Source organism: Agelaius phoeniceus, chromosome 9 (assembly GCF_051311805.1).
Source record: "Agelaius phoeniceus isolate bAgePho1 chromosome 9, bAgePho1.hap1, whole genome shotgun sequence".
Taxonomy (NCBI): Eukaryota; Metazoa; Chordata; class Aves; order Passeriformes; family Icteridae; genus Agelaius; species Agelaius phoeniceus.
Genome location: NC_135273.1, coordinates 11,485,926 through 11,503,208, shown reverse-complemented (window position 1 = coordinate 11,503,208; position 17,283 = coordinate 11,485,926). Strand labels below are relative to the sequence as shown.

Sequence of the window (17,283 nt, the reverse complement as noted above, 5' to 3'; positions counted from 1 at the left end):
TTGCTTACATGGGAAGTTACCATAATGGTGAAAATTACTTTGTAGTTGTATGGAGAATAGCACAACCATGCATTTACTCAAATAACATATAATTATAAAAGTGAATGCTGCTTTTCTCTTTCTGTGAAGACAGTTTGGGATTAGAGCTGTTCCCTGTCACCAGAAAAAAGCTGATGACCACAAAACAATGTGTCAGATATTGTAACAACCGGGGCTTTCCTGCCTAGAGTCCAAAAGAGTAAAAAGGCATCATGCAGAGCTATGCTATGCAGAAATACCAGACTCTGGAGCAATATAATAATATAGCTCAGAAGCTCTGTATTTGTGTGGAAGCACTGGCTGGTGCCTAAGATCACCAGTGGAGGTTTCTTCTACTGGAAGGCTCAGACCCATTAGTAGAAGTGCTGGTCAAACTGGATGTACAAATCCAGTGGTGATGCTTGTAACCCATTTGGCAGTTTGTGGAGCAGAACTCTGCATGAACGTGCTGTGACACAGAAAAGCCTTTGGCAGATTAGCTGGACAGCACTGCAGTGGCCTCAGGCAGGTGGGAATACCGTGGCAGAGGACTTTGCTACCCTGATCTGTGGGGAGCTGGAGAATGTGCAGCTGTAACAAGAATATAATAGGCTGGAGTAACCTTGGATAAAGGCTGCCTTGCTGTGACAATGAAAAGGTTTTACAGCCAAGCATGTGGCTGACTGTTGCCAGTCAGTCACTCTTTGCCAGGTCAAGCACATGCTTTTTGGATGGCTTCCATCCCCACTGGCACCTGAAATTTAACAAGCAAATGCTTGCTGTGCTTTGTAATTAAAAGTGAAAAGTACAGGTGTCCAGTGCCAAAAAGGCGAGAGAAAGAGGGGAGACATGTTGTTCTGACCTGCTCTGCAGCAAAACAAAGATAAGATGCTCTGCTTTGTTGGTTCTGTTATCATGGTTTATTTCACTCCTGTGCATGCAAATTGGATCCAGCCTGGGATTTGGCATTGTGGGCAGGTTCAGATGGCAGCCTTGGAGTATCTGTGTTCTTTTCCCAGCTCTGAGTTTTGTCTAAGTCTTACAGCCATGATAGATTTTCATTTCCCACCTGCCAGTGAGGATGGCAGAGTGGTTTTCCTTGAAGAGCTCTTACTTTATATGCAATTTAACCTTAATTTGCTCCTGATCCTCAGGGCTTCTTGCATGGTGCATCTGTGCTCTTGCACAGGTGCTGGAGGTGGTGATTAAAATGGAGTGCCCTCTCCATAGGGAGGGGATTGTGTGAGCTTGGAACTCTCTGAAGTGTTTTGTTTTGGTATTGCAATTTATGGCAGGTATGGCTGAAGTGCCAAAAGCCTCTTGCAATTTTGTACCAATATGAACAGTTAATTGTAATTTTAGTCTGGGTATAATTGGATATAAGAGACAATAGAAGACAACAAAAGATTAACCAGGATTATTGCCTGTAAACAAGTGTGGTAGGCTGATGTGCATCTCCTCAGAGAAGGCAAGGTAGTGCTGGTACTCATTTGATGCACTCCAGCATTGCTCATTTTTGTTTCAAAAATGCTGCTGTTTTATGTTAAAGAATTTTTTTCATGTTACAGTTTATTATTGTACTTCTGATAATGTTTCTCTTCTTTTATGTACCCTCTACGAAAGACAAAACATTCTGCAGAGACAATGAACCTGTGTGTCACCTGAACAACATCATGTACTCTGACCATTTTGTCTCAGTGCTGCAAAGATGGGGAACCCATGTGTGGGTAATTGCAGATTACATGATGTTGCTGTCTTCTCAAAACCAGTTTGGTGGATCAGAGAGCTCTCAGTTTCTGGCACAGCTGCAGCAGTCCATGGAACAGGTCCTCCAGAGGGCTTGAATCCTTACAGAAACAGCTATTGATGTCTGAAAAGTTCTGTGGCAAGCAATGTGATTCTGCAGACTAGAAGTTGTTTTGTAATTACAAAGAATTCCTGATGGGAAGGAAGTTCTGGAGGGAGGTTAGTGTGAAGTGTCTAAAATGTCTTGAGAGAGCCATTGGGTTCTTTGGTCACGGTACATATAATGCAGACCCAATGCAAAAGTCTCAGGAAACTCTTATTTCATTGCTGAGTTTCCATGGGTGTCTGAGTCATTTTTCATTATCCAATAATAAATACAGTAGTGAAAGTCACCTTTAACACTTAAAGATTGCTTGGGTTTTATGGGATTGTATTGAAGTGAGTGCCAAGGTATAAAAGCCTTATGGTTGAGGTACTTTTATAACACATGCTTCATAAACCCCTATAAAGTCAGTGCAGTGCACTTCATCCTTTAAGATTACAGCACTATGGTTCTGAGAGTTGGTGATCTGGTGCTATATTCATTAATTAGATCTGCCATTAATGTTAAATTTCGGGCAATAAGAAGTGAAGTTACAAGAAGCTGAAATGGGGTAGGTCCAGACAATTTGTCTCTTATGAAAGCTCAATGCCCCTTTATTGCTTGATTGATGCCCACAGGTTATCCTTAACATTAAGGAAGTTTTTGAGGCATGTAAGGAAGAAGGAGTCCCAAATCTGGGCTACTCTGTAACACAAAAGTTTGCAATGAGCATTTTCCTTTGGGTACACAAAGTAAGTAATTATATAAAAGCTGTTGCCCTCTTCATGGATGTCTTGTTTGGCTTCCCAGAGAGCAGATGTCCCCCTTGTCACAGCTGCTGATCCCTGAATGATGGAGTGAATTTCTTTGCTTGTATGTAAATACACAGGATTTCTCTCTAGAGTAGATTTTTATAAGTGACATGTCCCATTTTTTCCTGTCTGACTGATATGCTTGGTGACTAGAAAACAGAGGTTGCTTTCATTTCCCCCTGATGATTGTAGAGATCAACATATCTACAGGGCAGTGAGCAGGTGTTTAGCCATCTCTGAACATCTATGGAAGTTTGTATAAAGTTAAGGTGTGCTTTCTAGAAACCCTCCTTCTAAAGTAGTGCAAATCATTCAAAGACAGCTTTAGCTCAGCTGATTTGTATGGGTGTTACTTTTGCTGGTAAGTAGACAGTTACTTGTGCTACCTTAGCACTTTTTAGTTTCAGAGGGAATTGGGCTGATTTAATTAAACTGAAGTCGTTTTAGTTGAAATGGCACACAGTGATGAAAGAGGGGGAAAAAAAGGATGAGATTTTCTTTGCAATGAGTTGCACTTGTCCTCCATGGGAATGGCAAGGAAGGGCTTTAGATATACTGAGAAGCTGTGTTCTACGAGTTTGGGTTATGATCAGACCTCTGGGGGCATCTTTTAGCTTTCAGGGCAGGTAATTGCAGTAATGGTGTTGGAGAGAGAAAGACTGAGGGAGGAATGAATGACCAGTGAGAAATTTCCCAGTGAGAAATTTCAGATGGTCAAACATGTAATCTAAAATGCTTCAATGTGGAAAATTACTTTCCCGTAAGAGAGTTCCAAACTGTTCATATTTAACTTGTGATGGACTGGTGTTTTGAAGGAAGAAAACAATTTTTGCATCTTTAAGCCTTTGAATGTCATTGAATTTTGATTTCTCAATTTTGAAAGGGGGAAAGGACATCAAAGCAAAAATCCTCCACTTGAATTGGCCTTTCAGTATAAATTGTTGAGACGTTTTGGCTTTTTAAACTCAAAGCTACTGTGAAGCTTTTTGGGAAGGAGACATGGGACAATACAACCCATGAGATGTTTTAAATCAAATGAAACATTTTTCCTTTTTAAAATCTGATTTTTTTTTTCATTGATGATGTTGAAGTGGCCAGGCTTCAGGACAGATATAAAGTGTTTCTGAGTTGAGGGCCTAGTGGAAGGAGGCCTAAAAAACCAGAAAAAACCCTTTTCACTTTTAAGCTGAGCACATTCAATATGGAAATCCTCATGAACCTGTAAACACTAAAAGTCAACTTTCTGTATTTGCAGAAATGTTTATGGCAAGACTGCCTTTTCAGTTGTAGGAGAGGATAATCCAGTGCTACAGAGTAAATTCTAATACTTTGCTAAGGAACTGGGTTTCTTTTGAAGCTGTGGAGGCTTGCATGATTTGTAGGTGTCTTGTTGGTTTTGTTTATTTTTTTAACTGCTTTGTTTATGTTTTTTTAGAATAGCCTTTTACATAGGTGAATGTGACAAGGACCTCTGAAAAAAACAACATATGAAAAGTGCATTAAAGTGGAGAATCAGGGGCAGTACACATGAGTTTAATGCTGTCTATCTATTTCTCAGAACAAAAGACATTTATTTGAACCTGTCTTCTTTATTCATTTGACAACTCTCTGGTGTTTCTTTGCTAATGTAGCTCAGTGGTGCTATTGCTACAGATTATTGCACCTATAAAACTGGTCTGTGCTGATTTAGGGAGATGCGCTTTGGTAATTTACAGTGAAAATTTATGTTCGTTGAGAAAAATAAAAGGCTTCATTGAAAGCTAATATTAATAAAAATGCCATTTCTGTGGCATATTGTTTTGGGTTTTTTTTTTAGTCCAGTGGCTGTTTATTAACTAAATCAGCTGCGTGCAAAACACATTCCATTGTGATTTCTGTGCTCATGAGTATCTCCATGCCTGTCTGGGCATGTTGTAGCATTGTGCCTGTGAGAGGTGTGCTGCCCCATTACTGTACAGTTCAGTATTCCACATCACAGCTCTCTTAGTGCCTGACTACCCTGGCACAGAAAAAGAGGAATGTGACACCATCTTAACTCATCCACCTCCCCATAACCCATGTGAAAGCAATACCATGGAAGGTGTGTACATTAACCCAGTGACATACCTGGAATTTTGACCTGGCTAGCAGAAACTCACATTCTCAGTTACAAATCCTACCCTAGTTTTTATTATATTAGCCCCATCAGATGGCACGAATTTTTAATGGATTTGTTCTGCAATATGGTGCCACTTTCCTTCCTACCTCCTTCTGCATTTGAGCTCCTTTAAGGGTCTTACACACTCTCCAACAAATCTGAGTGACTCTGAACTACTGCTGTGGTTTGTACACCAAACACATTATGGCAGGCACAGGTATGACCCTCCTTGTTCTTCTGCCTGCAGCTTGTGCTGTTTATTCCCTGGGGTCAATCCCCTTGAAGTGTTCAGAGCTGGGTATGTTTACTGCTTATGTATTGAAGATCTCAGTCCATATATTGTAGGTAATCTTGCAAGGTGGCCTCTCCCTACCATCATCTTTCCATGTGGTGCCTCACTGGTGTCTGGTGTTCTGCCCACCTGGAGTTCATTCAGAACAGCTCTGTCTGTGTCCTCACTGTCCCCAAAGCTCCTGCTTTAAAGGAGATGCACAATGTCCCAGACAGCTCTCTTCCTCTGCATCCATTCCTAAGGAACTCTCTGAAATTTAGTGTGATTATCAGCCTGTTTGGTTTGGTCTGGTGCTTGTCATTCATTGTTCACTGGAATCTGAAGGTCAGGAAAAGTATGTTTTCAAGGATTTACCCTTGGCACTAACCAGTCCTGCCTGCCCTTCCCCTCTTCACTTAAATTAGAGAAAAAAGCAACATTTTATACATGGGTGTATATATAAATAATCTAGACTGTAGAAAGACCAAATGTAATTTTCATTTAAATAAGGGCTGCCATTTAATTTAATATTATAGAAAATGATTAGATCTTAAACCCTTATAAATTACATTTGACAACTCTCTGGTTCTCCTTTGCTATTCCTTATGGCAATTATAAATGGCAACACAAGATGCTGGCAGAAATGCTCATTCTGACTGGAGTTTGTTTATTGTCTTTAAATGAAAAGTGATTAATCTAAATCACTAGTGGGGTAGATGCTTTCTCCTGATCCCATAATGAGAAGTGGTAGTTTCAGGCTGAAAGTTGCTCCCCCTATAGCTTCCAGAAGAAAAAGTAGAAATGTTAAAAAAAGAGAAGCACAGAGTCTGTCACTTTTCTTTCTCTGTGTGCCATGTAACAGACGTGTACCAGTCCAAGCTGTGTGGCTAGTGGTGAGCTTTTTTTTCACTCTGATTGAGCCTCCTGCCTTTCCATCCTGCTCTGTGTAGGACCAGCCTTTCCTGGGAGGATGGATGACAGCAGAGATGTTGAGTGTTTGTTTCTCCATTTGAAAAATGAAGAGTGGATGTGGAAACTGGGTGAAGGCCCAGGGCATGATTTATGTGATGTCATCTCTTGATGTGACTGTTGTTAGGTTCTTCCACCTTTCCTAGCTTGGTGGTTTTATTATCTGATCTTCTAACACTGTTACACATCCAGAAGAACAAATTGGCCAGATTTGTCAACCATCTGGTGGAAATACTGCCTTTGTTGTCTCATATGACCGTTTCTTGCACTATCCTCTGAAGTGCTGCAGATCATGTGTGACAGGGCAGAAAGAATGTTTTGTGTGTGTGCCACTGCAGGCCCATGCCACTGTTAGCTGTCTTGTGCTCCTTCATTGAGGACAGAACTCCAGCAGTAACCTTTTAATATATAGCATTACTAATTATGTAGTCCTCTTGTACATCAGGTGGAAAATATTTTTGTTCATATTTTTGTTCCTTCCAAAATGAAGTATCCTTCATTTTAAATATAAGATCTTTCTGGATTGTCATCTTAAATGGCCAGGCTTACATCCTTTTTCCATTCCATATAAGCAAGTGATTTTTACTAAACTCTGTTATAGTTCTCTGGCATAGGCAACATGCTTTAGGTGAACAGGGGTACAAAATGTCTTTGCAATCTAATTCAAAAGTGGCAGAAAAGAATATCTTCAAATAGTTGTGAAATTGTTTGGAGCATAATGAAAGTGATATTTCGATCACATTAGAAAGAATAAATGTACAAAAGCATCCTTTAGAGTGGAGATCTTGGAGGTCTCTGCTCAGGCTAATTCCCAGGAAATCATTTGCACATGGGGAATGCTTCTCATTCCCCAGACCGGGCACCAGAGCACAATGCAAGTGCACTTCTTCAGGATTTATACTGTGGCTTCCTGTGGGAATGGCTAGGGATTGATTTTGGGGCTGGTAAGTGGTGGATGTGAGTGATGTTGAAGGTGCTTTGACATCAAGCTGGATTCATACAGTTGGCTTCACTCTGGAAAAATGTTCACTTCTAGTTCAGCTTTTCATTCCTTAATGGAAAGGATCAGAAGCCATTTACGTTATATTCCCTTTCCCTTGGTGACTTCATGGAGTTAATGAGGTACTTAAGATTAAACAAGCACTGAAATTTTTTGCTTGATGAAGGCCTAACATACCAAGGGTTTTACCATTCCTTGAAACTGATTTTTGCTGTCAAAATTAATGTATTTCCATATTGTAGTCTTGAAGTTGGAGCTCTGTGAAGCTGAATAAGAGAAGTCAATGTGGACAAAACCCAAAGTTGCAGTGGATCTCAGCTAGCTGATCATTCTGCAGTGAGCTAGAAAAGGCCATTCCTAGATCTGTTTTCCTGCTGAAAGACAGTTTCTATATTTGATTCAGCTGCTGTATCAACAACCTGCTGTGTTTAGAACAGCTCTAATTTATTTCCCACTGTTTGCCTTTATTTTATGGTACTGGTATTTGCTTTAATGTGAAGTCGTTTTCTCCAGATGTTAATAAGATGGTATTAATGTTTCCACAACATTTTTCCTGCTAACGTTTATGTAGAGCTTGCCATCTGATAGTGTGGAATCACCCCATTTTAAAATATCGGTAATAATTTTCTAATTAAAATTAGAGGCTCAGAAGTGTTTTCCTCCATGTAAAAATTGAGGTCATGCACTTTCCTGTGCTTGGGGAAAATTATGTTTTCACTGGCTGAATGAATGTCTCTTACTGTACAAATTGGGAGTGTGATATATGAAATGGTGTCAGTGTTTGCCCATGTGCATGTGAACTATACCCAGCTGCCAGCAGCTGATCCAGGAAGGCATTCTGTGTTTCCAGGGAGGTGATGCTCTCATTTATGGCACTCAAGCTGCCAGGTAATGAGCCTTAAATCTCAGGAATGCTCTGTTGCTTACTTTTGGAGAGAGTGGGTGAGAGAAGTGGTGGACAGATATGGTCCAGGAAAGCCTGGTGTGGCTGCCTGAAGTTCCTATATCCAAGCAAAATCAACGTTGATACATAAAATTTTTCTTTCTTACTGGTCTTTCTGAATTTATCTGGATAAAATGAAAAAAAAAAAAGAATCGCTCAAATCAGCAAATGAGTTGCCAAAGGAAATGAAACTGAAATAATAAAAACCCATCCTAACTCTATGGGATGTTATACTCTTGAGTGATGTTCTGAATACATCTGATAGGAGTCAGTGCTGTGTGACCTCACTCTTAAATGATGTTCACTTTCACTTTTCCATTAACACTTTCCCTCCATTTTTCTATTTAGATCATGCTTCTTAGTGATCCAGAGATTGAGAGCAGCATCCTCATCAGCTCTGATGAAGGAGCTACCTATCAGAAGTACCGTTTGAACTTCTATATCCAGAGCTTGCTCTTCCACCCCAAGCAGGAGGAGTGGATCTTGGCCTACAGTCTGGATCAAAAGGTAAGCAATTGATTTAATGTTTCAGTGATTTTGAGCCAGGAGTTGAAGGGGATATTGTCTAGAACTGCTCCCTCTCAGAGATGATGAAGAATTTATAGTGTGCTTTGCTGTTCTCACTTTGCAGGTTTAAATGTTCTCAAAAGCCATGCAGTGACTCCAAAGCCAGTTTGCTAAAAGCAGCTGAGTATTAGAGTGATCATGATGGGTGTGGAGACTTCAGTAGTGGAGATACTATGAAAGATGAAAAGAATTAGAGATTTGACATGACACATGGAGCTGTTCTAAAAATCTATTGATTCGTAGGCACTGATTTCTGCGCTGTCTCTGAGGATGGAGCACTCAGGCTGAGCTGGTCTGTAACAGCTGGCTGTTGAGCCTTGAGGGGTGCTCATTCTGCTTGCAAACTGGAGTCAGGGAGCAGCAACAGATGACAAACTCCTCTGTGCCACTCTTCAGCCTCTTTGCAGTGAGTGAGACATCTGCAGTCTGTTACTTTGTCCTTAGCAGGTTTGCCCTTACATAGCACTCCTCTGTTTGAAAGGTGCTGAGCAGATCAGGTGCAGTGTGGTAGCAAAGTGCTGTGGTGAGGAGATGTGTGCTTCAGGTCTGGAGCAGCAGTCCCCACTACTGCCCAAAGCTGAGACATAGACAGGATGGTCAAGTTACAAATTCTACAAAGTTTTAAACTTGCCAAGTTTTTATCTTTCCCCTCTTATGTTTCTGTCATCCCAAGACTCTGGGAAGCAAAAACATGCTGAATAACCACTAAGTTTTCCTCATTGTGGTGGGCTGACCCTGGCTAGATGCCAGGTGTCCATCAAGGTCACTCGGTCACTTCCCTCCTCAGCTGGACAGGGCAGAAAATATAATGAAAGGTCTGTGGGTCGAAATAAAGGCAGGGGGAGATCACTCAGCAATTACCATCATGGGAAAATCATGCTCAGCTGGGGAAATTAATTGAATTTATTACCTATCAATACTCTACTGTACTTTATCCCTTTATACCCTACTCTATCAAATAAGAATAGAGTAATGAGAAATAAGAACTAAATCTTAAAATACCTTTCTCCCACCCCTCCTTTCTTCCTGGGCTCAGCTTTGCTCACAATTTTCTCTTTTTTCTGCATCCCAGCAGCAGAGTGGGACAGGACATGGGGGCTGTGGTCAGTTCATCACATGTTGTCTCTGCCTCTTCTTCCTCCTCAAGGGAAGACTCCTCACACCTTTTCCCTGCTCCAGCATGGTGCCCCTCCCACAGGAGACAGCTCTCCACACACTTTTCCAATGTCATTTCCACAGTTCTTCATGAATTGCCCCAGTGTGGATCTTTTCATAGGATGAAGACTTCAGGAACAGACTCTTCCAATATGGGTCTCCTGTGGGCTCACCTTCACCTGTCCTGCCGTGGGTCAAGGGGTCAGCCTGCCTCACCATGGCCTTCACTGTGGGCTGCAGGGGGATCTCTGCTCCAGCTCCTGGGACACTCCTCCCCTCCTTTTCACTGACCTTGGTGTCTGCAGAGCTGTTTCTCTCACATATTCTCACTCCTCTCTGGCTGAAGCTGTCAATTTGTTTCTTCCCTCACTTCATGAATCAGTTATCTCAGAGGTGCTACCACTGTCACTGATGGGTGTGACCTGGGCCAGCAGTGGGTCCATCACAGAGCTGGCTGCTGTTTGCTTTCCTGGACAGCTTCTTGCAGCTTTTCATGGAAGCAACCCCTGTAGCCCCCTCCCTGCTATAAAAACCTTTCCACACAAACCAAACACATGTGTCAACCTGTCAGATATGGGGGTGTGTTCTGGGTGGGATTTTTAATTTCTGCAGTTATTCTTGAAGATTTCTAAACTAGTCAGTCTCACATCCCAGCTATAGGAATAATATAGCTAAAATGCTGTGCCTCTCTATTTGAGAATTTCCTCTGGAAGGCTAGTGCAAGTTTTTACCAAACTAGTTACTGAGAATATAATCAAATAATTTCCTATTGCTCTGCTTCCCACTTGCTAAAAGAGTGCTGTGGCAGGCACCAGGTGTTTTGCTGCTGTGCTACTAATGATTCTTCAGTGACATTTGCAAGAACAAAGCTATTGTAAACACACTCCTTTCATAGAATCAAGTCTTTACTGTATGAAGGAGTTAGTCAAATGTCAAATATTTTTCTGAACTCAGAGGATCAGTGTAACAGGGATTTTGAAGTAGGCTGGGAAGACCAATCTATTTATTTGATGTCACAAAATGTCTTGATGCTACTTTTAAACTGGAGGTAATAATTTTGCATGATCCTGGTGTTTATATAGACAGGCTTGGAAGAAACAGGCATCTGATGAGGTAGTCATGTATGTGAGAAGCCAGATGAGACATCCTGAGCATGCCTTTGCAAAGAGATCCATCTGCAGTGAGTGCAGAGCATCGCTGTTGAGATGAAGCACTGTACTTCTACTGGCAGAGCTTTGTAATCTTTTTGTGATGTTAGTCATTGGAAGAAGAAATCAAAACACAAGGGAAGCACATGATTGACTGTGAGGTGGTACTAATGCTCCCCTGATCCAGTGCAGCAACAGGAGGCCAGAAGCATTTTTGCTTCTGCTCCTTCAAACAAATACATCTGTGTGCACACCTCAGCTGCTGTCTTCTGCCCAGCAAAACGACAAGAAAAATGAACTGAGCTAGAAACACCCTGAAGCTGCTTGCATTTCATCCCAGAAACCAAATAAAATTGTTTGAAGTGTAAGAGCAAAGATGAGTTGGTCTGTAGCTTGTTGGTCAAGTGGAAATGGAGCAATGCCAAGTCCAGGCTTTTCCTTTATGTCTGCCTTTGCATTCAGGGCCACTCATGGTTTCCTCTACTGGTCAGAAGGATGGCCTGAAGTGCTGGTTCAATGTAGGTCCTATAATGGAGCCATGGAGCAGTGCTTTTCCCTGCTGAAATGTTTTCTTAACACAACTGAGGTATAGATTGCGCTGAGCCATGTCTTGGGTTAGTAAGAGCTGTGAAAGAGCTGTCACTCTGAGTCAGGATCACCAGCTTCACTGCAGTCATGGCTGATGCTGAGGTGATGGGCAGTGCTCCTGGAGTGTGACAGCAGTGCCATGGGAAATCCCCAGCTGAAGTCTCCTGAGAGGCCACTGTAATGCATTCCTGCATGTCTGGAAACAGGGGCACTGCCTCAGTCGAGTGGGAACCAGAGGTCAGCCCTGTCCTTCTCCCAGGTTAGGCCAATGCAAGGATAAAGAGTCCTTTAGGATTTAAGTCCCATATACTTAAGAATATTCATCACGTCTTTTGCATCTTCATAAGGTTGTTGTGGTTGTTCTCCTTTTCCTCTAGAAGCCAGATCTGGATTTCACAGCTTCCCACTCTACTGTGCATTCTCTCCTGGGTGTGGTTATGGGATTGTGCCAATGGCAATGCCCATTTCATCTCTCTGCTGCTCACCAGAAAAGAGAGATCGAGAGCTTCTAAAATAAGTGTCTAGAGAGGCTGCAGTGGTGCTCACAGCTGTGAGGAGGCTATCCAAAGGGATGCCATGCTGACAGGTGATAATTGTCCAACTGCGGCCTAGTTCTGCTCGTGCTCCTCTGTCCTTTGTTTTTGTGCTCATTTTCCTGCAAAACAGCATGAAGTTGCCTGGTACAAAACAGGTGGAGCTGTATCAAATAGTTCTTGCTTTCTCAGTTCATATGTCCATTTTTTGGGGATAAAACTGCTCTGAAATACTTCTGACTTGATGCATGAGAGGGCAATAAAATAGAAAGTTTATCATTAGCCTGCAACCTGCGGGTAATATTCGTCCACTGATACTGTGACAAGGAAGGTGACTTGCTGTTTGCTCTGTAGTGCAGACACTGCTACAGTGGGACACCATATTTTCCCACCTCTCTAATTTTAGAAGTGTTTGACCCTTACATTTTATTTTAATAACTTCTTTAGGGACAGATTTAAAAATGCAAGTGTTATTCTGAAAACAAATCAAGTACATATAATTTGACTCCCAGCAGCAGAAACTATTAAGGGAAGATCTAATCCATTCTCTTGTAACTGTAAATGTGTAAACAAGTTGGAAAAATTAATTTCATATCTTAGATTAAAATAAGTATTTCAGATTAATATTTTTCTTATTAGTTTTCTTTCAATTAAAAATAATAATAATGTAGTGTTTTAAGCAAGCTGTAGTCAACTTGGAAATTAATGAAAATGATGAACCTGAAAATCCATTTTGCTTAGTATGTTGATCCACAGAGTAAAATGAAATTAAATAGGGACAGTTCATATCCCTACAAATAATGAATTTGGTAACTGCCTAGATCAAAAGATTTTTGAATTGTTTTGTTTATAAAAATAGAAAACAAATTTTAAAGTTTCGGAATGAAATACAAATAGTCAGTGTTTTGGATCTTCCCATTAAATAGTTTTCCTCTAAGGTCTTCTGACCTTCAGTTCCATGGCTGTGGTTCAGGCCTTTTTTTTAATGACTGTTTTAACCTAAACATCCCTCCTTGTTTTTAGCTAATTTCTCCACAACTGACAACAATGTTAGGGTATTTATCTGGTTGATTAAAGAAATGACCAACCAACTAAAAAAACCCAACACATTTTGAATGCCCTCTTAACAGAATTATTGTCCTTTCCAAGCTAGTGTTTTAAGCCTATTCCATATTCTACAACCTTCTTTAAGAGGAGGAGCCCATCTCTTCTCCACAGAACTGTTCCTTGAAATATGGCTTCATATTGAGAAAGCCAAAGACTTTGTGGTATTACCACTTCCATCAAGTGAAATAATCGAATATAAAAACGGTTCAGGCACCAATTCTTTTATTACCACTCCCATATAGGTATTGTTCTGCTTTTTCCTGGTTAGGGCAATTCCCAGAAGACGACTGAGTGAGGTGGAGTTCAGCAGGCTTTCTGAAAGATGCATTGCTCTGTGGCTGCTGGTTACTTTGTTGATTTAAGGACAAATCACAGTTACCACCATTTGTTTTCTCTTAGTAGTATCCAAGGAGTTATTGAGGATACTTCCTCAGTATGAGTCAACACAGCATATCGTTCCTGTTCTTAATTTTTATAGCCAATTAGGACCCTCCTCTGCTTTGCTAACTCTCCTGTATCATCACATAAATGCAGCAGGGCTGAGCCAAGAAATCTCTGTGTGTGGGCATGAACATGCAGCAAGTTCACAGACCCTGATGTCTTCTCACAGAGTATAAAGCACAGGCTAGAGGAATTTTTACAGGGCTTTAAGAAAACCTGTGTGGGTTTGCTATTCCCCCCTGAGCAGCCATGTGATATTGTATAACTATCAGGTCCTGGAAGATTAAATGCAACTCGTGAGTTGAAAATCTTGGATCTCTTCCCAGTAGCTTTGTGTGTATGTGTCTACTTTATTGATAAAATAGCACAATCTGATGTGTGCACGTGTTGGTTCTGTTAATGGCCCCCTTAAGTGGCCTTTGGCAGAAGGTGGACACTGTGTAAATGTTACAGACAATTTGCTGCAGGTCAGACTGGGTCTCACAGGGAGTGTCCATGTTGACACTTGGATATATCACCCAGTACAAAATGGAAAATGGGCCTGCAGCCTCCAGTTTTTGTGGGTATTTGCAGAAAGTACATAGGAAGCAATTTTAAACAATCCTTGGATAAAAATGTGGTGGGAAGGGGAATATATGAAAAAGGTGCAATATTGCCTGTTGGAAAGTGTGGGGAGCTGCTCTGTGGAATGCTGTGAAAGCTTAAAGTCTCTCAGCACAAGCTTAAGGTACAGATTTCATTGCTGCCATTCACGGTGACTGGGGAGGAATATTTGAGTTTATCTTACATTCCTGATGCTAATATGCTGAGTGTCTCATTATTTGTCCCATTTATCCAAGAAACCAACTAATTTTCAATAGGCAAAATTTCCCACACTGATTCCTCCATGGGGAATGGATGAGGCTGGAGGTAGAAATGGAAGGGACTTTCCAGCTCCATGAAGTTTCTCTCAGAATGACATTGAAACTTTCAGAGAAACATGCAAAACCTTCTTGAATAAATATTTGTTTAAAAGATAATTAAAAAAGATAATTTGTTTAAAAGAGAAAATATTAGTTAATAGGGAAAGAGATTTTTAAAATATTTTAAATTACCATTGTTAAGAGAAGAAACCCCAGGTATACAACATGGTAGAACTTTTTCCTTACAGAATAAACTGTGATTTGAAGCCTGCTGGGAATAGGTAAGAGGCAGAATAATTCACTAATACACCAATTTAAATTCCCCAGCTACCCATTACAAATTTGAGAACATTGGATAAACAAGAAGTTTGGCAGTCAGTGGCTTCTCCCTCCATGGAGCTTAATCTTCAGCAGAAAGTGAACAAAAGAAAGTGGGTGTCTCATTATCTCTTCGAATGAGGTGATGAATAAGAGGTGCAAGATAACATTCTGCTGTATCACCAAGTTGCACCTGGCAGACAGTATCAGGTCTGACTGGGGATATTCCTTTGGTGTGGGAGATGTGGCAAGTTATCATCTGAAAATTGGATGCAGTGCATGTCACAGCCTTGACTATCTTGACTAGACACTACAGAATTTATCAAAAAAATCACAGATAAGACTGGGACTATGTGGGAAAGTTTGTTAGGGTTTTTTTAATATTTTTTTTCTAATTTTTTCTAATGTGCTAGACACAGAACCAGAGCCATGAAGGCAGTGTCTCTGCTCCAGGTAAAATGCTCCCCTGGAATTTAGGCCCAGTCTCCCAGTATGACATGGGGCAGTAAAGCAGCTAAGGGTGGGGTTGTTTGGCTGGGGCTTTTTTTGACAATGTGCAGTTGGGCAGAGTGCTGCCAGAGAAATCCAGGGGAAGTTGATTCTAGGAATGTGGGCACCTTGTTCCAAGCAGTCATTAATCTTTGGGATTCTTTGTGATGAGCTGTTTTCATGGACACATGGAACAATCCAGTTTGAAAGGGATCTCCAAAGATCATCTGGTCCAGCCTTTCCTGGGAAGGGGAGCCTAGATGTGATTGTCTAACACCCAGTCCAGTCCTGTCTTGAATGCCTCCAGTAAAGGCTCCTTGGTCTCAGATTTTATGCCCTTTAAGGAAACTTAGGCACATGGGGACTTCAGAGTTGTGTTTGGGTGAGGCTACTGAACTTTGAGTTGGAACTCCTAATGCTGGAAATGTGACTCCAGGATAGCAGCTGCTACTGCAGATGTGCTGAAATCAAGCAGTGAGAGTTGCTGCATGTCATAAGTGAGATGTGACTCTGGCCCAGGCCTGTAGGTTTTCTTTCCTTAGGAACTGAGGTATGGGGCTGATGAGGAGAGGCAGGCTGGTGTCTGCCTCACATCTCATTTTGATATAAATCAGCAGGAACCCAGACCTGTTACCTGCTCCTCAGCAGCACTTCTGCTCCTGGAATTTAAATGTAATTGTAGTTGTCAGGAGTTGTTAGAAGTGTGAGTAACTACTCCTTTTATCAACAACAGCTCAAGACTGCACCTCTTGGATAAAACACAGCTTTTCTTAGCAAGATGTGAACATTACTTTTAACAAGGAAAGTAAGTTCTTTCTGCTCCTGCATGGATCCTCATGGTAGAATCACCGTTTCATTCCATGATGTGAGAGAACACACCAGGGCTAGTTTCTCATCATAGCTCACTGATATCTGAAGAGCACACTGCCTGTGATTCCAGTCCTGTGGATACAATGCTCAGCTTTCAGATTTATCTTGCACCAGTCACTTGACATTTGAGCACCCCACGGAGTGAAGCTGGAGGCACACCTACTGCATTCTTTTCTTCACCCCAAAAGAAAAGAGACTGAGGAAGCTGCCATAAAAACAGTTAGTCCTACAGGCCTACCATACTGAGGAAGGAAATAATGTGAGTATATTGCCCACCTGTAAAGGAGCACACAGTGTTTCATGTTTGATACAAGCCATATTATAGTAACTGCTCATAGAAATCTCTACCATACTGACTGGTCCATTGTATTGCAACCTCATATTAAGAAGCAATCCCTGCCTGAGAGTGCTTGCAATTAAATGTGAGGCTCACAGACAAAGTGGTGTCCCCTGAGCATCTCTAGTGTATTCAGGCACAGGTCATTAAAGTGTTTCACTGCCTAACTACCACTGAGAACTATAACAAAGTCGGAAACTGAACGCAGATAGAGTCCTGTTCCCATGACTTAGCCACAAATAAGTCTTTCATCTTTTTGCCTTTTGAATACTCTTCTGAGAACATCAGGTTCTACAAACATATCATGTGTCTGTGTTGCTGGACAAGCCACCTGCCAGCAGCTCTCCCAGGCAGGCAGGGTTCCATCAAACAGATAAAGTGAAATGTTAGTAAAGTTAGAAAAACACAAACCAAACATAAAGAACCAAACCCTTGAGATTGGGAATACTTAAAAGCAATTTACAGAAGTCTCTTCTTCAATATGATAATGAACTGAAGAATTGAAATCACTTAACTTCATTTACAAATCATGAATATGTATCAGTGCCTTTAAATGAAAGGACGACTAAAACAGATATAGTGTTTGTTCAATTCATTAAAAGGAAGACAATTTATCAGGAGGTTTTTTTCCACTCCTAAACTAAAGCTATATGCAAATGTCAGTAAATCAAGACCTTGCGCTAATTCTGCAGCATGATGAATATTTTTATAATCCTAATTAGAACCAGCCATTTAGTTCAGCAATTTCCCCCAATCTAGCCAATTTGAAATTAAAATAGATGCCTTGATTACAAAACTCATTAGCAAAGAAGCACCCTTTTTGCTAACCAGTTCATTTGGAATGCACAAG

At 41.1% G+C, this 17,283-nt stretch overlaps 1 protein-coding gene across 1 annotated transcript in view; it reads left to right on the top strand.

The window, feature by feature from the left end:
* SORCS3 (sortilin related VPS10 domain containing receptor 3) overlaps nt 1–17,283 on the top strand; it is a 266,927-nt gene that overhangs the window by 135,426 nt on the left and 114,218 nt on the right. The window contains exon 4 of the mRNA XM_054637549.2: nt 8,327–8,485. Within this exon, the coding sequence (XP_054493524.2) occupies nt 8,327–8,485 (159 nt within the window). The remainder of the gene's footprint in view (nt 1–8,326; nt 8,486–17,283) is intronic.